The sequence below is a fragment of the Tachypleus tridentatus genome, chromosome 1, assembly GCF_004210375.1.
Source record: "Tachypleus tridentatus isolate NWPU-2018 chromosome 1, ASM421037v1, whole genome shotgun sequence".
Lineage (NCBI taxonomy): Eukaryota > Metazoa > Arthropoda > Merostomata > Xiphosura > Limulidae > Tachypleus > Tachypleus tridentatus.
In genome coordinates this window covers 121,093,675-121,117,330 of record NC_134825.1, presented here as the reverse complement: position 1 = coordinate 121,117,330, position 23,656 = coordinate 121,093,675, and the positions used below count along the sequence as shown (strand labels likewise).

At 31.5% G+C, this 23,656-nt stretch overlaps 1 protein-coding gene across 2 annotated transcripts in view; it reads left to right on the top strand.

Annotated features, from left to right (window-relative positions):
* LOC143222519 (fasciclin-2-like) overlaps positions 1 to 23,656 on the top strand; it is an 88,445-nt gene that overhangs the window by 54,066 nt on the left and 10,723 nt on the right. For both annotated transcript variants that reach the window (XM_076449135.1, XM_076449129.1), the window contains exons 5-13: positions 198 to 316; positions 2,226 to 2,385; positions 5,658 to 5,788; positions 7,015 to 7,171; positions 8,267 to 8,457; positions 16,185 to 16,284; positions 21,248 to 21,421; positions 21,770 to 22,026; positions 23,051 to 23,246. In XM_076449135.1, the coding sequence (XP_076305250.1) occupies positions 198 to 316; positions 2,226 to 2,385; positions 5,658 to 5,788; positions 7,015 to 7,171; positions 8,267 to 8,457; positions 16,185 to 16,284; positions 21,248 to 21,421; positions 21,770 to 22,026; positions 23,051 to 23,246 (1,485 nt within the window). The remainder of the gene's footprint in view (positions 1 to 197; positions 317 to 2,225; positions 2,386 to 5,657; positions 5,789 to 7,014; positions 7,172 to 8,266; positions 8,458 to 16,184; positions 16,285 to 21,247; positions 21,422 to 21,769; positions 22,027 to 23,050; positions 23,247 to 23,656) is intronic.

Genomic DNA, 23,656 nt, shown 5'->3' with positions numbered 1-23,656 from the left:
TTATTAGAAATTTTCAATTAAGGAAAATATTAACTTGACAGATTTCTAACTTTATAAATACCAGCATAACCTAGCCTAAAATATACTTTAATATTAAAACTATTAATATAAAGTTTATACATTTTTGTTTCTCTAGCCTATGATTTCACATAGTTTTTTTTTTGTTTTTTTTAACTGAAACCTTTGTTTTTATATAGTCCCTCCTAACATCACAGACTACCAAAATGAGGTACAAGCAGTTGAAAACGAGGAAATTGTACTATATTGCAAGGCTGAAATTAGTTATCCAGAACCTGTGTACCACTGGTTGGATGAGGTAAAAAAAAAATTCTCAATGAATTAAGATTTGATTTCAAAGGCTAAGGTAGGAAAAATGAACCTGTATGGAAATTGGACACATGTATAATGATCTCGCATTTGTAGAAGATCTGTTTTTAAAGCTAAACCAAAAAGATTAAAACAAAGTGTTTGCTTGATTAAGAGAACTTTCTATTTTATTATTACAAAGATGTAATAAAATTTCTTTACTCTGTAATGTTGCTGTCTGTGTAATAAATAAGACGAAGCCACTCAACAGCTTCTGTATGTATCATACTAGGCTTGTCTTATGAATTTTGCCTATTCTTTCATTTCATTTTAAACAAACCAGCATTAGCTACTAACTGAACGTTTAAGCCTTATTTACTGATGAATTTTCTCTTTACAAAATTTCATTAACAGAAATTAATGTGAAATACAGTTTTACTTTAATGGACTGTTCAGGTTTTGTTGGCTACAACACTAACATTTAGCTTCTAAAAAAAATGTATACTAAAAGTTACTATACATTGATAAGTATAGTAATATCATTAAAGGTAGTGTAATTTCAAACGGAACACTACATAAAGATGAAAAAGCATTTATACCATACCAAACTTGGAAGAATGATTTTGTGATGGTGAAAGTGGGAAAAAATGTTGATTAGGATATTTGGATATTGAATATAGAAATCAACAGCTACTTATTTTCACACAAGAGATTCTGGCTGCCAAACTGACTCAAAACCAACCTCAATTTTACACAAAACAGAGCACTTTCTTAAATTGTCAATACTTTCTTAACTAAAAGCTTGTTTAACTTCAACACCTCTTAAGGCCTCTCATAAGCTAAACAATTTTTTAACCTCCTTTGTCCTTGAAGGGATTCATAGTTCAGGGGTAACATGTGTTGTTGACTAGTTTTCCTGCTAGAAAACAAAGTGATACTTTGGTATTCTTAATACAGCTGATATGGGTATTAAAACTTTAAAATAAGTTATTGAACAACTTTTCAACATTCTTAAGTCATCTTCAGGTTTCAATACCCATACTAGCCATCTTGAGAATATATTTTTATTTCAAATGGGTTTCTTGTGATTGCAAAGTGAGACTAAAGAGGACTTGTAACTGTGTTTTAAAACAAATTTTTCTGACAGTTTGTTCCATGTAGTGCGATCTACAACTGACATGATTTCTGACAGTTTGTTGCTCTTCTGTTGCTTACAATTATCACTTAGATTAAAATTTACTCATTTGATTCTAGTTTTGCTGATCCATTCAATAGCTCAAATGATAACTTAGATCACTTAAAAGTAGCACAAGGAATTTTAACCCTCAAAATATCTACTGTTTATACACTGTTTACTATTTGTTAAGGCATTGTATTTATTGAATATTGTATGTTATTGCTTATTACAATCTTGCATAATGCAAAGAACTGTGATTAAAAACTTATTTTCTTTGCAAAAGACATGAGAAACTCAGCAGTAAGTAAAAGAATTAATAGCAATATAACTGGTATTATTAGTATTTTTTAATTAAGGATCCTGTGAAAATAGTTGTAGGCTCACATTAGGGCATAATTACTAACATTTATAATTCAACTTGGAAACAAATATCTAATTACTTTTTACGTTAGTAATTATTTAAGTAGTAAGGAACTTGAAATAAGTTTAATCCTTAAATAGCTTGGAGAACTATTTAAAAAAGCTAACATAATCAGTAATTATTTAGGTAACAAAATATGAAATTCCAGCTCTTTATTGTACCTCTTTGCCATAAGTTTATGAAAATGTGCCATTCAGATTTGTTTTTATAAACCTTTTTGTTGTTTATAAGGTATATCTGAGGTTTGTCAATGGTTAATTATAATTCAGCCTTGTTGAGTAGTCTTCATAAATCTTATGATATAACTTATGACATTTTTAGAATGGTGTTACACTGGACTCCAAAGAAAGATTTGTAGTTCATGAGGTTAATGGAAGCTTAACAATACACAATTTGAAGAAAGAGGATGCAGGAAATTATACCTGTGTGGCACGAAACAAAGTTGGTGAAGATAACAGGAAGGTGCAGCTTATTGTCTTCTGTGAGTTCTGTTTGATTTAAAAAAAACCAAAAACAAATAGACTTGGTGCAAGTCTGATCCATTCCTTTATAGTATTATTACTGCAACAGTTAAACACGGGTACATTTTACATAATATTTCACTGTAAATATATTACCACATTCTTACAGTATTCCAAATAAATAACTGGGAAAATATGTAATTCAGATAGTAAATATCAAAAAGTGATATAAACATACTAAAATGTAGAACTGTTTTACTAAGTTGTAACTTTTAGATAGTGACTTTTACCATATTAAACATTTGCCTTTTTGTACTGTTTTTGTTTGTTTACTTATCTTTCTGAATATAAAAAACAAATACCATAAAGAGCAACTTTTTCTGTTTTGGCTAAAAAGTTTTGTCAGTAACCATAACTTTTTTCTTTAGTTTTTGTTGTATACCACTGTAAATTATGAATTGACGTTTGTATGGAACATTTGTTGACAACTTGAATACCTTTGATTGTATATAAAATGACTTTTTTAATCAATTGGTTTCAAATAATGCAAGTAAAACAATTGTTTTGAAAATATTACAATGGAGTGTTTGAAGTTAAATATGCCTAAACTGTAAGTAAAAGTTCAGTAGTACCTGGTTGGTTCTTTAATTTTGACTTCTTTTCCAATGTCTCCTTCACCTATAGGATAGTCTAATTTTTAGCTGTACTAGTTACTGTGAGTATGATAGAAGATGGAATTGGTGTATTCACTTTGTGTGCTTGAGTTATGCTACAACCTATTCTCTTAAATAGTTTCCTGATACTGATCTATGTGACATGGTTGTAAGTGTTGAGAATGAGATTTGGTGTTATATTAAAAGCTTAGGATTCTCAATAAAGAGCTAAACATGCATTGTAGTTACACAGATACTGTTAATTATCTTTTGGTTTCAAGATCCACATGTGTGCCTGTAATGGGTAGAAATTATTTGTAGCTTTCAGACACCGGAGTTCAGTGATCTGGACAGTGGTAGTTGTTAAACAGGTTTGCTGTTAGTGGAATGTGCGACATTGTTTGGGTCAAAGTTAGATCTTAAATTTGACTTTAGTTTGAGTACCAGAAGTTCACAGGAATGCATTGTTGTATGTATGAAATTGGAAACATTTCTATTTTCTTTGAAATGAAGTGTGTTGTTGGGTTAAATTTATAGGTGACATTTCAGATTTCTTATAACATTAAAATGTTCATTTTCATTTGTGTCAAGTATTATTGGCATTCATAGGTGAACTTAATTTTAATATAGCTATAATTTAAATTCTACAAATCTTGCTAGTTTCATTTGATTGTGTGATGATTTTGTCGCACTGTTCAGAAATTTCACCACTAAACTGAGTTTTTTTTTTGTTGTTGTTCTTAATTACTTGCTATATTATCTACCAACACACTGTGCTTTTGAAATGAAATTGAACTTAAGATTTTCAATTCTCAGTAGATGTTTAGAAACATTGTTTTAAAGATTGAATACAATTTTCTTAAGTTGCATGTCACTGCTTCCTTATGTGTAAAGGTGCATACTCTCAGAATATAAGAATTGGTGCTGCATTCAAATTTTTCAGTGTCCAAGGATTGTTCAAGCATTTTGGGCATGTACTGGGTTATAGTTGTGTTATTCTATTACACCACGTTAATTGGCAAAGCTGAAAATGAGGTTATACTACTATTGAAGATGGTACTGATTCTTTAAAAGAGGCTTAAGTGATACAGTCAACAGTGTGACTGAACTATTACTCATAATATAGGTATTTGAAGGATAAAATATTTGCTGTGAACAGTACAAATTTTTTTTACTTCATAGGTTGTAACTTCTTTTAAAATAATGAACTGGTAAAAAAGCAAATAATCTGTGGTTTTTAAAGATATTGTCATACAATTTTACCTATTAATGGTGTGAAACATTGGTTGTATGGTTTGTACTTTAAAACTGGTGTTTGACTAAATTGAGTTTTATTCTTAGTAAATTAATAGGCAAGGTTGTGAAGATTTATCAAATGACTGTTTTTGAAATAGATTTCATGTTTACCACAAGTAAAAATTTGATCAATGCTATAACTTGCAAATCATCCTGCATAAAAGCCAGTGTCTGTCAAGTTGCACTTGATTTGTCGAAATGAGTTGCAAAAGCCAAAATGCATTTTTACAGATAGAATAGTTTTATTACTTTGTCCATTAAAGTTTCATTTAGTAGGATGGGGTACCATGAAATCGTAACTGTAATAAGTGTAAAGACAGTGTGAGATCACCTAACTTAGAGTCACGTGTATAAAACTTGTGGAAGTAAAATTATCTATTCAGATGAAACATTTTCTGAATTAAGCTATTTTCTGTTATCTCAAATTTTTTAAAATTAAAACAAAGCAAAAACTCTGTAATCAACATCTTTTTCTCAGTTTTGTCTATACATTTTATACTTTTGGTACATAGCAACAAAAGCATTATCTGATTTTGCGATGAAAGTAATTGTCGGAACACTGATCAAAATGCTCTTGTCTTTTTACATATTAGTTGTTAATCTGATTTCTACCAATTATTTTAAGACAAATTCATTTCATGAACCTTCTTAATTTTGGTAAATTCCTTTGTGAGCCAGTAAATGTTTGACTGCCTCAGCTGCACTTTTCTGTCTTTGTTAATTAACATGTTGGCTCCCACATGACCCACCAGTAAGATCTACATGACCCACTGGTGAGTTGTGCTCTCTTTTCCTTTAAAAGGGACACTTATTAGCTAAGACACAATGGCTACACATACAAATGAGAATGAGACATCAGAACATTTCTTTTCTGGACCTTGGAAAGTATCAACAAATAGGGAACCTATGTGTTGAGCTTGATTTGCCCGAAATTGAAGTATTTAATTAGGTATGATGCGAGAGATTATGGGTTGGGGGTGATAGAACTTATTTCTGATGAACTATGCACTAGTTTTCTTAAGTCTTTATGAGGGTTTAATATTGAATTTCATAACATTTGTAGTTTAGTTTTGTAATTTTTAAATGTTATGTGAAATGCTTGAATAAAAATTGCTTGTTTCATGAAGTTAGAACCATATTAAATTATTTTCATCCATTTCAATCCACTTTAAGAGAAATTACATTAGATTGTAAAATATGTGACCCAATAATTATCATTACACATGCTTCACGTGATGAATCTTCAGAAACAGTTTTTGGTGTTTGATCATAGTGTTTTATTTTTATTAAAATCAGTTACTCTTATTAAGATGTATTGGATATTTTAATCACTTTTATTATAGCCAAACCAGAAATAATACAATTTGAAAATAAAACTGCATTAGAAGAAACAAAAGGGTTATTGGAGTGTCGTGCTTCTGGTGTTCCAGCTCCACAGCTGACCATCTTGAAAGAAAGACAACAGATTCAGTATGTAAGTTAAGTATATTCAACTATAATACACACAAAATAATGGAGATTGTATCTAGGAAATATTATCAACTTGTGAATGAGCTTAAATACTTCCTATTTAGTTATTTCAGTCACTAATTTGCTTTTACAATATGTATATAGGCTGATCATGTTTACTGAACTTCTTGCAAACTTTAAATGGGTTATCTGCTACCATTTCTTTCACCCTAATGTTTATGTATCAAATTTAGATTGAATGAAAGGTGAACAAAACTTAACTTCCCAAGAACTTAATTGATAAATAATGAACATTTGGCTTTGATTTCAATCTTCTGATGCATAGTTTCTTTATGTAATTTTCTTCATTATTTATCTTCAAAACAAATCTTTAAGTCCTTATTTCTGTTGCTTCATATTCTTCTCAGCAACTTTAGACTAGGTGTTTGTATTTGGTCTAAATAATATAGTTCAGCTGACCATTGAAAACGAGAACAAGTGATAAATCATGCATATATGAATACTACCTAATCTTTCAGTTTTCTTTTGTTTGAAAACAACTTAAAATTTTTAATACAAATTTCACACTAAACAAATCAAGCTAATTAAGGTTATGAAATTAAACTATCCATAAGTTCATTTGTTTAGCATTTAAACTTCTCTATACTTGAATAATTTTTGTTAAAATAAAGATTTAAAGTTAATAATAATAATAATAAAAAAAAAAAAGCCATGTATGACCACAAATCAATTGTTATTGTCATTTATGACTTGTCATTTAGACCAATGGGTAAAGGAATATCTGCAGCCTAATCGTGCCAAATATTTAAAAATCCTTGGACACTGAATAAGAAAACTAAGTAATAAGTACTTAATTTTTAAGCCTAAATTATGTACTTAAGACCAAAATGATTCAAACCAAAATTGAGTAATAACTTACCAGACAAACAAATCAAAACATTACACCTCCTGTAAAAAATATATACATACATACAAATATTTCATGGTATAAACTTTTGCTCAATTTTCATAATACAGTATAGAATTGTAGAAAACTTGCTGGTGTTCTCTTTAGCTTGTTGCTTAAATTCATAAAATCCATTATTAGAGTTTCTAATTGTCTACATATATCAAAGTATATACCACCCTGTTACTGTCATATCATAATTACAGAGAATTTACTCAGGTTAAATTTACAAGTGTATACTTAGTTCTACATATTAAACTTATTTTAAATATGCCTCCTCTCAGGTTGATAAAATCTCAATAGAAAAGTTCCAAGAAGAGGATGTTGCAGTCTTAACTATGACCATTAATAAAGCTAGCAGAGATGATGATGCAGAGTATTTATGTCTTGCAAAAAATATAGCTGGAAGTGTAGAGAAAACAGGACACTTGTTAGTAGAATGTAAGTTGTAGCATGAATGTTTCAGCTATTACTAAGAATGCCAGTACTTAACTATACAGGAGTTGTAAAATGAAGATATGACTTCCACATGTTAGGAGTTAACATAGTCTTAAGTCTCTCATAACAATATAAGAAACTAATTTTTAAACAGAAAACAAATTTAGGTTTTGCAGATTTTCAAAAGCTGTTAAAAATCTTCAGTTTTGCCAAAACCATTGCTAAAATAGAGAACCAGCAAGTAACATAACAGCCAAATGTTTTGTTCTTTATTCTGACAACAGAAAGACAAGCATACCAATCCTTGAAGTTGTTGTGATAACTTGTACATTAAAATGTTGCATTTTAACCCATTTTAGTGCATAATTATCTTTTGGTCTGATTCCCCTTAAAGTGGCAATTATCCACCAGAAAATGAATTTAAGAATTTGTGTGCACATGTAAATGCTCACCTATTCTCGCTGTATTTCTTTTTTTTTTTTTTTTTTCCAAGGATGTCACAGAAGAATAGATTTTGTAAAACTATGGGCTTATGGGGTAAATCTGTTTAGTACAAGGTAAAGTTATGAAATAAATCCACTTGTTGCATTGTGTGCTTATGAGTGTCTAAGTAGATTTATCTGCTAGTCACATTATAAAGGTTAGCTTGTGGTGTGATTAAACAATATAGTGTTTCACTAGCTTAAACAGAAAGTTCATTTAGACAACTCATCCTTCTAAGCCAAAACTGTTTCCTTTATAGAAATTGTCATTTGTTAACATCAATTTAACAAAATAGGGAACAAGTTATAAAGAAAATTTTGATAAATGAGGATGACTTCAGGATGGCAACACCAAAAAGTATAGAAACAGTCAATACTGCAATAGTAGTAGTTTAAAATTATTAAATAAAAAATGTTTGTAAGAATGATGTACATAAAAATGTATTTTTTATAAAGCTCAAATTTAATTTTGTAACAAATTTACTGAATTATTTGAAGGCTCATTAATAATGTAACCATGTCAGTCACCACCTTGCATCTATTATTAATTTTTGTGAACCATGTAGTTTTTATGCATATAAAGAATTTGTCTAATTCTGCTTTTGTTTATAAACAGCTAAACCAAAAGTTATTGGACCTAAATCAGAGATTGTGAAGACATGGAACAATAATCCTGTAAACCTAACCTGTATAATTGATTCATTTCCTGTTGTAACCTTTAAGTGGTCTTTCAATGGTCTAGAGATAGTGTCCAATCAGAATGAAACTTACAGTATTTTTGTAAATGAAGGACACAGTAATCTGTTGGTGAGTTTAATACTTTAGAGGTTATTTTTTAATTAATTGGCTTTAATATTACTTAAGCCTGATATTTTATTGCTGTGATATTTGGGTAAAATGATGTCCAACAGGTAAGTTTGAAGTATCTGTAAAAAGTAAATGTGAAAATATTAGTGACTTAGGGAAAAACAAGTACAGAAGCAAATAATTAAAACCTTTATTTGCAACATTTGTTTGTCTTAATTCATTGACTGGCTTTGGTCTTCTATGACTCTTTTTATTGACTACTGATTTAGAGAGGAATCTCCTGAAATGTAAATAAAGGATGGCAAGAATTAGTTACCTTACTTTCAAATCTGGCAGTATGTCTAATTATGATATACCTTAATTCCAAGTTGCAAGCATGAACTCTACTGTTCCAAGTATTATATACACAGAATATTATCTACTGTCATAAGCTTCTGTAAGTATGTTTCACCACTTGATGTTTTCCTTTCCCCACGTAGTTAAAACAAACAAAAACAACAAACTAACAAAAAAAAAAAGGAACTAAAGCAAGACATGTTCCTAACATTGCTGTTTGTAACTTTAAGAAAAAGGATTAACATATGTTTACAATCTTTCAACATCTGGTTAATGAGAATCATAATTGTGCATCACACCTCTATGAAAATTGAGTTTGTGAATACTAGCTGGAGTACCTGTCCTCAGGATGGAAGTTGTGTAACTCTATGATTAATGAAATGTTGTGTTAGGATATAAAGTTGCTTACCTTATGTAATTGTGAAAAATAGTAATGACCATAAAAACTGTGAAACAAAAAATGAAACTGCAGAGTTGAGTTGTATATTTCTCCACACGGACTCAAACTTTCATACCAGATGTGAAGACCCATCCATAGGAGATGAGATAGTGGTTAAAACTTCAAAAATTCTAAAAAAACAAAACTTGTGTATACCCTCTGCATGGATCTAATGAATCTCCATACCACACCTTGGGAAGTAGTTGGACAGACAATAGAGTACCATTATATTTGTAGCTACCTGAATAAAGATCTATTCTCTAATAGTTATAAAAAGTTCGAATTAGTAACTGTTCAAGTTATAACTTCCTTCTACTTCTTATTTCAGTTTTTGTTAGAGCTGAATTTATGTTCATTACAGAGCTTAAGATGTTGTAATCGTCTTTTTCATGTGATTTATAAATGAAGTTAAAATAACTGAGTTATTACATAATCAAAATAGAAATGAAATGTGTTCAAATCATAATGGAAGAGAATTAAAAGTCAAAACTGGAAATAAGCAGGTGTGAAACTGTATAATTTACAGCACAATTTTTAAACAAAAATTCATCAAAATTGAACTCAAATCATATGTGCACAAAATGAAAATGATGCTGAAATAATAAAATCACTAAAATACTAAAGAATAAATGCCTTAAAAGAATGAAAATACAATTTCTCAGAATGAAACTTAACACTAACCTGTACGTTAGAAAAATTACATTTACTGTCAAGATGATCTGAAAAATGTTTTGGCCAATATTTTACCATCGGGCTTAATAGTTCAAGAATTGTCTGATTAAAAAATATCTTCAAATAGCTGTTGAACTACTATCCATGATGAAGCCTTAATGGCAAAAAGTTGGCCAATATATTCTTATGGATTAGAGATTAAAGGTTGTTTGTTTTACTGCCAAAATGTTTGAAGTACCTTCTATATGTAGAAAAATTCTGAATTATAAGTTATAAAAAAAACAAAAAAAACTAAGGTAAACAAGATAAATTAATTTATGTACTATAATACTTAAGTATTGGCTTGTTGATCACAGAAGGAAAAGCATTATAAATATTTAAGAAACCAAAATAAACATACTGAAATCAGAATTTCATTAAAATTTTTATATTGCATACACATCTGATCTTGAAACTAGCAATATAATGTTAAAACATGGCAAAAGTTGTGACCACTTAATGTAGAAAATATTTATTCTATGACATGTGGTGCACATGAATGCATTTGACATCTATCTAGAAAAGACTGGATTTTTAATACTTTATCACCAAGTACTTTACTGCTTATATCTGCATTAGTAAATATTCTGGTTATTGTTGAACAAGTGAATAATTAAAATGCAACTAACCTGTCTGCTCCTGCACATTGGCCACAGTTTTTAATTAGCTGTATAACCTACTTTCTAGCACTCCATACTTCAAGGGCAATACAAAGCACAAGTGGTCCTGCCTAACAAATGTTACTTCTGTTCACAGTAATTTGATAAAATATTAATGTCTGGTCCAGTTTTCTCCCTTGTTTATTCTTCCTATTTCCTTGTGATGTGAATGCACATTTTTCTCAAATAATTTTAAAAGATCTTTATATTTGAACCAAAGCAAGGTACATGCTATTTGTCTAAGTTATGACCTTAAATATGGGGGTGGATGCTATGATAAATAAACAATTTCTAAGTTTCACCCAATTTTTTTATTTATATTTTTATGGTATTCATTATTAACTCACCAAAGTTCTGTGTAAGCTTTCAGAACTTGCTCTAGATTTACTTGAAACATAGCTTACACGATGCAATAGTCAAGGTGACTTTATTGGAAGAGATGTGGTGGAGGTGCTTTGTTATCTGATTTTAACATCCAGTTCTAAATGCTCTTCTACACTGTTTTATGTTATTAATCAGTTGATAGTCATGAGTAACAAAGGTCTTACTATCCAAGGCTGTAAGGTCAAATTAAGAAGTAGGTATAACTCAAATGGCTCACTGTATTAGCCTTGCAGTGTTGGACTCTTTTTTTTCAAATTGCTTCCCTCCATCGAAAGTGCCAGTGCATTCTGTAAACTACAGATGTTTTGTGTGCCCTTTTCCCCCACTTTGTGTATACTGTACAGAAAATGCAACTTTTGTTGTTTTGGTGTAATAGTGTGGCATTATCTCTGAATATGCTTAGTTATGTCAAGAATAATAGATCCTGAATAACAGCATTACTAGTAGGAGGTTGAGACCCCTCTTAACATGCCCCATGTTCCAAACTATCAACCCTCAAGGTCAATTCCTGTATGTGGTCAGAAGACTTTCCAGAGAAGGTTATGTATTTTCAGTATACCTTCTCTGGGATCTAAACATCTACCTACATGTTTACTGTCCAACCCTAACAAACCCCATAGGTAGGGGGTGTTGAGATGGCAACCCCAGGGTGATTTGGATGGATCATTTAAGGTCAACTGAGTACCAGTATTGGATGTTATAAACAGGTGTTGTGGACATTGTATTTGATGCTAGTGTTTGGGTATAGTGCTTGTAAAACCCTGGCATTGTTGCATGGCATTGTTTGGAATTAGTTTCCTCTTTGTGGGGTTCCATGGTAGGGTGAGGTCAGTGGGCACTGAAATTTCTCTTTATATGGATCCCCTAAATTTAAAAAAAAACCAAAACAACAACAAAAAAAAATAATAGGTAAAGCCCACATTTTGAAGATTCTCAACAGCAGCCATTAACTTCAACACCTATACTTCATTTTCTGATGTTATGTTCTTTATCAGACAAATCTTTAGGGCAAATGTCTTTTTTTAGAAGGGACAAGAGGGACTTTGCTGGCTCTCTTACGTCAGTAAAAAGCTGTTCTGGAGACATCTTGGTGCAAACATCCACTTTAAAACACACTGAACTCTTAAATTCAAAGGGCACCAGGGATATACCCATTAAGGTTACTCCTTATGTTATGTTATGTTGAGTTTGATTCTGGAGTGTTTAAATCCTTCTCAATAATAACTCTTGACAGAGATTCTAGCTTGTTTCTCCATATAAGGAGTTTCTGTAGTGAAGTGCATCTCCACTTGCAAGGATAATTATGATGCTGATCAGTATCCTAATTTTGTTTACATCATCACAACCACATGCCACCATCAACATAGATTATCTAAACTGTAAGGTACATCCATATTGGATGTTTCCAATGTCAGTGGTTCAGTCACTTGACGACATGTTTTAGTTCCCTGGCATGTGTTCGTTGCAGTGGCAAGGATTGTCAAAACAGACCCTCATTGTAGTTGTAGTGGCTCTCATCCTTCTTACTTTTGTTCTTCCCCTGGGTGGGTGAAAGAAAGAGCTACAGTGTTTAAAAACTGTTCATAACATCTCCAATGCTCAAGGTACTGTCCACCACTCTATCTTGAACATGTGCTGCTGCACTTTGTTCCACTGCTACAATGGGAGTGTAAATGGATCTTTCTGTGCTTCCATTAATCATTCAACTATGTGAAAAGTCTTGTACCTTCTGTGGTTAAGAGAATAGATCTGCTTGTAATAAAGAAAAATGTGGTTGTAAACTGAAACATTCTTCACCTAAGTAACAATGGCTGCATTGACATAATGGACTGTCGAGTTTCTGTTCAAGTATAATGACATTAAGGATTTGATTGATTTTTATAACCCTGTGTGTTTCCTTACAGGAAACATTTCTAAAATCTTCTAATGTTAATCACCCTTCAGCAGTTTTCTTTGTATATAAATCACAGTTTGTGATGGATGAGTGTATGGAGGGTTGACAGTGATCATTTTCTTGTCATTTTTGGAGAGTCTAGCTGTGGTTGATGTCACCAGACCTGCATGCCTCAATGAAAGTTGGACCAGGCCAAACTGGTCCTCTTTCACTGTGATCTTGGAACTTGATCTTGCCATTGTCTGTAAACCATTGATAGGTGACTGTGTGGCAGTAGTTGCTGATTGTATTGTCCAAATTGTTCAGTGTATTCCTAAAATCTTAACATGTTTTCTACAGTATCATCTGTGGTGGAATCCTGCCTGCCACATAGCACAGAAGGCTCAAAAATGGGACTAGGATATTCTTTGTAGATATCCCAAACTTTCAAACCACTTTTTTTTTCTTTCTTTTTTTTCAGTGTGCCTATGCATTTGCTCAGTAGGTCAAACATCACAGCTACAAGGAATCTTGGATTAAATACACATGCAACTTCTGCCACCAGTTTAAAAATCCTACGAGACAGTTATTTTAGTATTGCTTTCTGATGGCCAGGAAGTTGCTGCTACTCAGAGCATCATTTATAATCTTGATTAAAGCTTCTCATGCATATAGTACTCCTGCTTCATCCCCAACCCTCTTAGCCATCAAGACACAGGCAGAGGATTACCTCTTTCCTTTTGTATGGATTGTCTCTATGACTAATTATCCATTTACATGGGTGGAGCTCAAGCTTGCTCTTCATCAGTCTGGTAGTTCATCAGTCAGACTTGATATTCACTGAGATGCTACACCATCTCTCTCTCTCTCTCTCTCTCTCTCTCTCTCTCTCTTGCTGCTCTTTGGGTTGTTTTTAACCAAATCTGGCGGAAAGGTGTTTTTCCTGATGCTTTGTGCCATTCTGTTTGTCCTCCATTTTCTTAAACTTGGGAAGGATACCAAGATTCTTTAAAACTACCATTCAACTGCTTTGAGCTGTCTTTTGTAAGACCTTAGAGAGGATGGTTTAATATTCATCTTGTTTGGTTCCTCTTGCCCACCCAGTAAGGAGTTTGACAACAGCACTCCACTATGGACCACTTAAATGTCCAGAGAAACCTTTCTCAAGCAACATCTTGTTTTTTTTATACTTTGAAGGCTTATGATACTATATGAAGGTATAGCATTTTACAAGATCTCCATTCATAAGGGTTGCATGGACATTTGCCCACTTTTTATTAAACATTTTTAATGGACTGACAATTCTAAGTCTGTGTTAGACACTTTCCTATTCTTTCCCACAGGAACTAGGAGTCCCTCAGGGCTTACTCTTATAAAGATTAATACTATCAGGGGACAACTCCCCCTTACATTTGGAAACTGGTATCTATGTTGACAACTTGGACATCTCTTGTTAGTTGTCAAGCATGAGGTTTGTTGAACAGCATCTACAGACTGCTTCATATTGTTTACTGAAGTGGACCAGTGTGTGTGTACACTGACATTATTCACTATTATAGTCTTAATAAAGACTATTATAGTCTTAATAAAGTATTATTCAAAATTAATTGCTACAGTATTAATTTTTGTAATTATTTACTGTAACTATTAATTCTTAATGAAATTATCACAGATTGCTAGTTTAGCACTTGTTTGCTAAGTGGTATATTTTTGACTGAACTTGGGTTGTGGGCTTTAGTCCAGTTGTCAGGTATGTTAATTCCTTCCCCCACCCCCAAAGTACGTATGATATTTCTTGTACGTAAAATGCTGATTATACTGGGATAGATTCATTTTTACGGGGTTTATTGTAGTGTATCTAGAAAGTCTTTAAATTGCTGGCTTCTGTTTGTTATATCTGTCTTTTGTAAAAGCTTGACTTTCTTCTTATGGAAGGATTGGATTAATGCTTTAATCTGTAGTCTGTTACTGTTTTTTTGTGTAGTTAATTTGACATTTCTAGTATGCCTTTTGGAAGTGGCAAACTGAAAAAAACGAACTGGCTAATCCTGCATACAACCAAATTTTGATTCCAACTATGCATAATATTTCATTGGAATGTAGAGTTTTAGTAATCTTTAAAGCACATAAAAACAGTTTCTCTGTTCAATTAGCTTTAAACTATAATCTTTAATTTTTTTTGTTTTTGTTTTAGGGGTTTCTTTCTCTTAGACAAAGATTAAATATAGTTAGAAATAAAATTCTGTAATTCAAAGCCACTCCTTTTGTGTTAGGCATGTGAATTTTGATTTACAGCAGTTGTGGCACAAGTTCTACAACGATTAATCCAAACCTTTCCACTAATATATAATTTTTTTATTTAAAAAAATATTGGTTTATATTAACGTGAAGTATTAACATCTGAAAATATGCTTTAATAGAGACCTTTATAAATTAAACTAGATAGATAAATTTTAAGTAGAGTACTTTTGAAAATCAGTGATAAAAAGACCCTCAAGAATTTTAAGTAGAGTACTTTTGAAAATCAGTGATAAAAAGACCCTCAAGATAATTTTTTATGAAGACTACTTTATTTCAATTTTCAAATCAAAAACAAGTCAATTTCATCTAAGCCATTTTTCTTTGTGAACTACATGAAGTATTATCAGTTGTGAATGAAATCTAGTTTGGATCTATCTTTTTAGTGCTGAAAATCATAACTTGTGCAAAGATATTTCTTAAAATCTGAACAATAAATTGCACTGTTGAATTACAATGAAGTTGGTATAAGCTGCACACACAACAAAGTTTCACTATCAAAAACTTCAGATTAAATCAACCATAAGCATAATCATCTTAGGTGATATGACTAGTAGCACACATTCTTATTGATATATAGTTGTACCTCTTTCACAGCTACTAGTTTATGATGAAAGGTAATTGGAATTGCATATAATCATGTTTACATAATGAGAACTGCTTATTCTGAAAATAGCAAATTTCCTTTCTTGTATTAATGTTATTGTTGAGTGTTTTAAGTGTTGGAGAACTTGTACAAAAAAGCTAGTGCAACCATTGCAACAAAGTTCTAATAACAATCACTTGTTTTTGTTGTATTCTAGAACTGTTCATTTAAGATTTTCATGAATTTGTGTAACAAATACTTGCATCTAAGATTGTTTTAATGTTGCATTTTTATATCTGAATAATGAAAATATTGTACTTCAACATAAAAGATATTAACTGATGCATTGAATAGTGCAAGATAGTCTTGTATAATATAATATGTTGTACTCTGTTCTTCACCAGATAAATTCAATATTTTTATTACAAAACTTTCTGGTAGGTTAAACCCTCACCTGAAACTGAGGTATTTGGCTCATACACATGTGAAGGAATTAATAAACATGGCAGTGATAGATCTGTAATTCAGTTAGAAGAAGCAAGTAAGTTTTGTTTTGTTTTCTTGGGGGAGGGGGGGTCTGAATGGGTTTTATTTAGGTTGAAAGTAATTTGAAGTATTAAATTATGACCAAACAAGTGTTAACATTGAAGGATAGATTGTAAAAAACGTTTTTAAAGAAATATGACACAGTTGACTTAGGTTTGAATATTTCTAGTAATATTCACTACTGTTAAAAATAATTTCAACTATAAGTCCTTCAGTTTGCACATTGCCTAGTTCTTTGTTATTGTTTATAGTGTAATCTGTAAATATTGCAGGAGAGCAACTATGATAGTAATAAAAGTAGTGAAATGTTGAATCATTATTCAAAAGTATTTAGACAGTTTGGATTTTTAGTTATAAATATTAAAACTTTAATTCTCTTTGAATTGAATGATGTCACAAGCTCTATAATCAGAAAGATCTGTAACTTCAAACGTGGTGGGCATAATCAGCTTTGGCTTTTCATGTATAGTTTTTTAAGTTTACTTTTTTGAACAATTTTGTATAGATTCGTCCAATTACAGAAGTATTTTAATGTTTGAACACGCATACTGCAAAAACTCTCCTAGCTACAGTTTCAAGTGTTGTTGTATTCTTTATATTCAAAATACCCAGTTAAATCTATGCATTAGAAATTGCTTCATTGAGAGGCTGTTTCTAAGAGCTATGTAGTACAACACATTTTCATTCAGTAACTCATGAGTAAACTTGTCTTAATTGCTCAACTCTTGGAGAAATTGTCTAAATCATTTTAAACCCTTACACCAAATACTGGTAGTTTCACCTATTTTATGTCAATATTATTCTTACATGATTGTGAATGCAGCTTTCTGTTATTACCTTTTCTGCTCTTTAGCTGTTAGAGCTATGTAGGTTTGACAGAGGGACTTGTCTTCCAGTAGTCCAGACACATGCAATGTCCTTGTGAATGTGGGATCATTGAGTGTATCTTGTGCAGAATAATGTAAGGCACTCAATGCACATCATAATTGTGATCTACAGGGATATGCCTTTATCATATTCCATGTTCAGGTATTGAACACATTCTTATGTCACCTTTACCTAGCTGGCCTGAAAGGCTTCTGAGTAACTTCAAGGTCTACTATATCTGACAGTAAGACACTAGAATTCTGCCTGTCTATTGTGTTTTCAAACCATTTTTTTGTGATATTAGGTCTGCCTGTTGAACATCAAGGTCTCTTACTAAATCTTGATGTCAGACTACATTTCTTTTCTCATACTGCAGACAAGAAAGTAAGCATTAGAGGTTGCACCCAGGCTGTTGTTATGTATACTAATAATCTTTATGCAGAGGATGTAGGATAACATTGATATAGCTCTTCCATTATTGGCAAAAGCTGTCAGAGAAGACTGCTTCTTCTAGTTCTTGTATTTTTAGTTTTTACCTGAACCATCCTTTCTGGTCTTCACAGTAAGAGGTTTTAGAAAGTTCCAGTATGTGATTATGAGTATCAAATACATAATAATAAAAGTTGAATGTAAAAAGCACATTGAAAATATACTGTAAAATAAAATATTCCTTAACACTGAGAATAAACAAAGCAAAGAGTAGTGGGAAAAATTGGTTCTTATGTGAACAGATAAAACATTAACAATAATTATTTAAATGTTTGCTTATTATCTTGCTCTTATGTTCCATATAATTATTATTAGCTACTGGGTTAGAGAAGAATCTTTAGATATCTGCAAGACCAAATACCAATAATTATTTTACACTGCACTTCCAAATCATACTTTTTGGCTTAAGAACTTGCAGTGGGTTGTTGCTATTTGTAATTTACCAGTTCAAAGTTAAGGATAACTATGCGAGTCCATCTTCTGGAACGTGCATTTCATCCAGCCCTCATGTTTGTGAACATTCCAGGTCCTTTGTTTACCTACAGAGGACTCTTCCACAAGTATAAGTATCTCACTTAAGTTTTATAAAAGCCTGATGCTGGTGTGTGTGTGTGTGTGTGTATCAAAATGTTAAGTGGAAATGATTCAGTGCAAGAGTGACCTGCCTCTTTAACAGAGTGGATGGGTGTTCCTAGTTAAACTCTCACTGGCCTTCCTATGTTTAAAGTAACTATTGCTCCTTTAATTTTTACACTTCTATACTTCAAATAAAGCTGACATTCTTACATTTATGAAGGATTTATCTGTAAAAAGTGAAAACAAAATTGTGAGAAAGTGTAATAATGATGGGAGGAGCTTTTATGAAAACTCCATATTTTTCTAATGATATTTGAGCAATACATTTTTTTGGAACAAAATTATTATTCATAAACTGTGACAGTTATGAATAATAGCAAATAAACCCTTAAAACCTACAACTTAAAATGCATTGTTTAGGATGCAGTTGTCAAAATATCTTTAAACACTTGAGCTATTATCTCTGCATCTGTTTTTCACTTTATGCATTTTGGTAAAATTATCTGATTCTTCATGTTGTACTGGGACACTGATCTCATCACCAAAATAGTCTGCTTTTTTTTCTGACATCCTCTAATTCATTCGTTCATGGTGATGCTGAAAAAAAGATGGTCTTTTCTCATCTCTTTGTAGTTCTTTGATTATACCATTGGCTTGGATACTGTTCAAAGTCGATCCATTGATGTATTTTGACCACATTCTCTGCTCTAGTTTTCAGCAACTAAAGCACATAGCCAGTAATATCCATTTCTCCTTCAATACAGACTTGAGTAGCATCATTCTGCCAAGTTTTATTATGGTACATTTCCCAGACAACATTGCTATAACGTTTACTTGTAGGTTGACTTCTCAACAACCCCAGTGTGAAAGTAGTACTTTGCATGATTTTCTAGTTTTACATAACTCTTCATTCAGTTTCTGAAGTATCCAAAGCAAAATGATGCATATTTGGTAAACATCAAAAGATTGTGTTTCTGCCTTTGTTTGCAAAAGCAACATTTGATCATTAGATGATTTGTGAATATTTGGAAAATATTGATGGTTGGCAAAGTTGTATTTTTGTAGTTTGAATGCTAAGTAGTGTGCTTTACCAATGGAAACTTCATCTGATAGGAGGTGAAAGAGCATCTTAATTAGGAAAATGCAATATGGCAGAAAGATGTAGTTCCTGCATGCATGTCAGATGAAGTTGTTAGTGATGGTGGCCATACACAAAATTCTGTTGCACTGCAGTCAGGTGACAACCTTGCATTGGGCAATAACGATTTTAGTTCAGTGATGACCCTATGTGAGATACTATTGGATTATGGTGGTGGTAATTGAAACCCTACAGAAGATGCAGTTGCATTGTAATGCAGGAATGATGGCTGTCCTTCAGATATGTTGTAGTTTTGTGGTGACAACATTACTAAGATCACAGATGTTGGGAAGCATCACCAGACCCTAATGGAAGGTGGATAACATGTTTTCAACAATATGTACAATAGGATATTCAGGTATTCTTTTGGGAGATCTGAAAGGGTCTGGCTTTAGGATGTCTTTTGGAAGTGGCAATGGTCATTTTGAGAAACTGTGATGCAGACTGTAGTTTCACAGGAGCTGTGTGACTATGCCTTATGCAGAACAAAAAACATTCAAGACAGTTATAGCAAAATCTCTAATGAAAGTTAAAATTTGTAATAATATTGGCAACTTGCTGAAACCCAGCATTATTTGTTATTTAGGAATCTTAGTTATTAACTGAAGCATTAGAATAATGAGTAGCTTAACAGTTACTAGTTGGTAGTGTTGGCTAGCTGCCTTTCCTCTAGTCTGACTTTTAAATAAGAGGTAGCGAGTTAGTTTCATGCAAAATTCCAAAAACAAATATAAAACTTTTGCAACACTAAATTATTCAGTTATTTTGCTTCATTTTGTAAATAATTCTGCACTGTTTGCTGCTAAGTAACAGTACTGTAGATCAAGAGATGCTGTTGTAAAGTTCGTATATTGTTTTATTATAATTAACTTTAAAGTTATCTTTTCCCTTTTTTAGTAAACTTTATGAACCAGCTTACCTGTTAACTAATCATACAAAATGTGCATTTTATCAGAGCTCTCATAACTGATTATTACAATACATTCCAAGTTTGCTTGCAAAATGACTGGCTCTAAAATTATTTGTGTAAGAACTTGTTATATAATTGGGAGAACAATAGTGCACCAGTGGCAATCAATTATGAGCATGTAGCCTAACTGCTCACTTTTAAAGCACAATTTTTAAACAGCTTAAATATAAGAAAAAAGGCAAAATTGGGTGGGTGTTTGTTTTGCTTTATAATATTACAAAAGCATTGGATGCTAGTTCAACTGCAGTGTGGAGATAGCACTTGTTCTTCTTATGGTATGGATGGCTGTGACATTGCCAACTGTAAACATATATAGATGAGAAAGGAGTGAAAGAAGGTGCAACAAAAGTAATTTAATGAATTTCTTGTTCGTATAACGTGGAACTAGAGAGATGGGATAAATTATGAGGTTAGAATTATACAGTATCAAAATAAAAGATAGAAAAGCATGGCATGTTCATATATTACACTATATTTGCAAAAAGAAATATAATCTAAAACTGAGCATATGAACATGCAGGATTATCCATGAAAACTTGTGGAACACTATTCACTTCTTCCTATTATTTTGTATACATTAAAAATTAATTTGAAATGTTGATTTTGATAACTTTGTTAATTAACAAATCATGATTTCAGTTTAATGTAATTTGGATAGTAGATAAGACTTGTGTACATTTTTCTTTTTAATATACACTTTGGAATTTTTTCTTTGTTTAATTTTAGAATACTCGTAACAACAATGTTAATTCTAGTTGTAATTGTTTTCAATCAATGGATTTACTTGTTTTTAATTGTGCGACATCAAAACATGAATTTTGTTACGTTATTGGTTACTGAAATGTATGAGCAGTGAGTTTAGTAATCTATTTGCATTTTGTATATTTTAAAATAAATCCTTTGATTATTCTTTCAAAGCTGTCCCAGGGAAATTACTTCAGGTGAAATATGAGAATACCACCACTACAACAGTTTCTTTTGAATTTCTTGATCCTAAATATGATGGAGGGTTACCCATATTGGCATATGTTGTTGAATATAGAAAAGAGAATGAGTCACAAGAAGAAGCTAAAGTAAATTATTGGACAGCAGGTAATAATTATTTATGTCCTTTAACATTTTCAGAAGGAAGTAATTCAGGACTCTAAAATTGAATTGTTTATGATAAAGAAACTTGTGTAATTGTGTAACAAACTAGTTTGAGGCTCTAATTTGAGTTCTTTGTGGCAATGCATAACCTCAATTTTTTTATACAGTACATTTATGGTTTGTAGCCTATGGGAACATTCATAAAACTAACTATAATTAATGATTAGTTGTTACAGTTTATTACTAATATCAAACTTACTAATAAATGCTTAATGTTAAGACTATTTGACATACATCTTTGAAAGAGTCACCTAAAATAGAATATTTTTAATCCAATTTTTTGGTTTTTAGGGTCACATTATACCCTGGAAAATCTAAAACCGAGTGTAACTTATGCAATGAGATTTGCTGCAAAAAATGCTGTAGGCCTAGGGACATGGACAGAAGAAAATTTACAGACCATGCCATCTGACTCTGCCCCTGTACCTCCAATAATCTCTCCTTCTGAAAACCTGAGCACTTATCCAGACAAAATAGACATAAAATGGAAGATCATCAGTGAAGATAATGGGAGACCTATTGAGCTTCTTCAACTTCGATACTTCAAAGTACTGCCCCACTTTTCATAATTCAGTATAGTATTCATATTTTTGTTTTTCTAATTTTAAATTTGTTGCTCAGATATTTTATCAGTTTTATGTATGTATGTATATATGCATCTTTTGTACCCATAGAATAATGCAATTGCTATGCCCAAGTTAATTTTTTTAACATTTTTCTTTCCTCCATGAATGTTTGTATTTTTATAAAAATTTGTTTTATTATTTGTCTAATCAATAATTTTTCATGTTACTCTTATTTAGCACTGCAGTTTATTTTGAATTCAAATCTTTTTTTCAAATACTGCAACTCTTCTTACAGGAAATTATTTTTTCCATTTATGTAAGGACTTCTTGGTTGTGGAAGACATCCTACAATTTTCTAAATATTTCATTTTTAGTGCATTAACCTTCTGTTCATTTACATGTTGGTAAAGAATATATTATACTTCAATTTTTGCCTCATTTCAGACAAGAGAAGTAATTTTCTGTAACAGCAAATTATTTGCAAGAAATATATTAAGTATGTGGAAGAAATTAATGATTTTGGTAAAACAAAAAACTTAAGCATGACTTAATAGTTGTACACGTTTTGATTTCAAATAAATTAAGTCTGTTTCCATTAATGTTTTTTGCAAGTTTATTTTTCATTTTTCAAAGGTTTTGTTTCTTTTGTTTTATGATAAAACATCAGCTGTAGCATCAAACAACATTAATTCTGTGATGTTAGAAGCCTTGACTTCTACTGAAATTTCTGATACAAATAAAATGTGTATCCTGAAATTGTACGTTTTTTCACTTCTAGGTCCGTTTTTAACCCGTCACACTTGTCAAAATTGTTAGTTTCATTCATGAGTTTGTAGAATATTTATAATTTGACTTCCATGAAACCATTTAACGTGTGTACTTTTTTATTAGACATTCTGCACGAGAATATCTTTATTTTGGGAAAGTAAAATTTTTATCTGTAGTGTTGTTTTTTTTTAGCATTTTAGGATACTTTTAGATTTTAACCAATCGTGCACATTTTAAGGTTGACAAAACAGTTGAAGAAAACCAGTGGAAGCAGTTCGGGAGTGAAAAGGTTATTAACATTGAAAACGACTGGCAAAATGGTCATTATACAATAACAGGATTAGAATCCAATTCCAACTACAAGGTGGAATTGAGGGCTAAGAATGAGATTGGATTCAGTAACGTTGATACGATGATTTTTCAAACATCCCAAGGTAAGAATTCGTCAAGACATTGACAGTTAAAATACAATGCATCATCAGATAGGTTAGTACATTCAAATATTTGTTTATCAAATGGAAATTTCTAGGCTTGATTCTACCTCCTCCTTTCCCCTCCCCCCCAATTGCCAATGAAATACTTAAGTAATAACTAAGTATAATTAAGGGAAAAGGTCTTTTGAAAATCCTGAACAGTAGTTGCACAATATTCAATAAATATAAGCTAAATGTTTTGGAGCTTTGGATCATAATTTGTTTAAGAAGCTCATTTAGAGTAACTCAGCAAATTACCAGTGCTTGAAGTTTCCTGATATTCAATACCATAAAAGGTTTCTAAATTATATAAAATATTTTGTTTCTGGAAGAATAAGCTACATTTTAACCTAAAATACATGTCTTCCAAA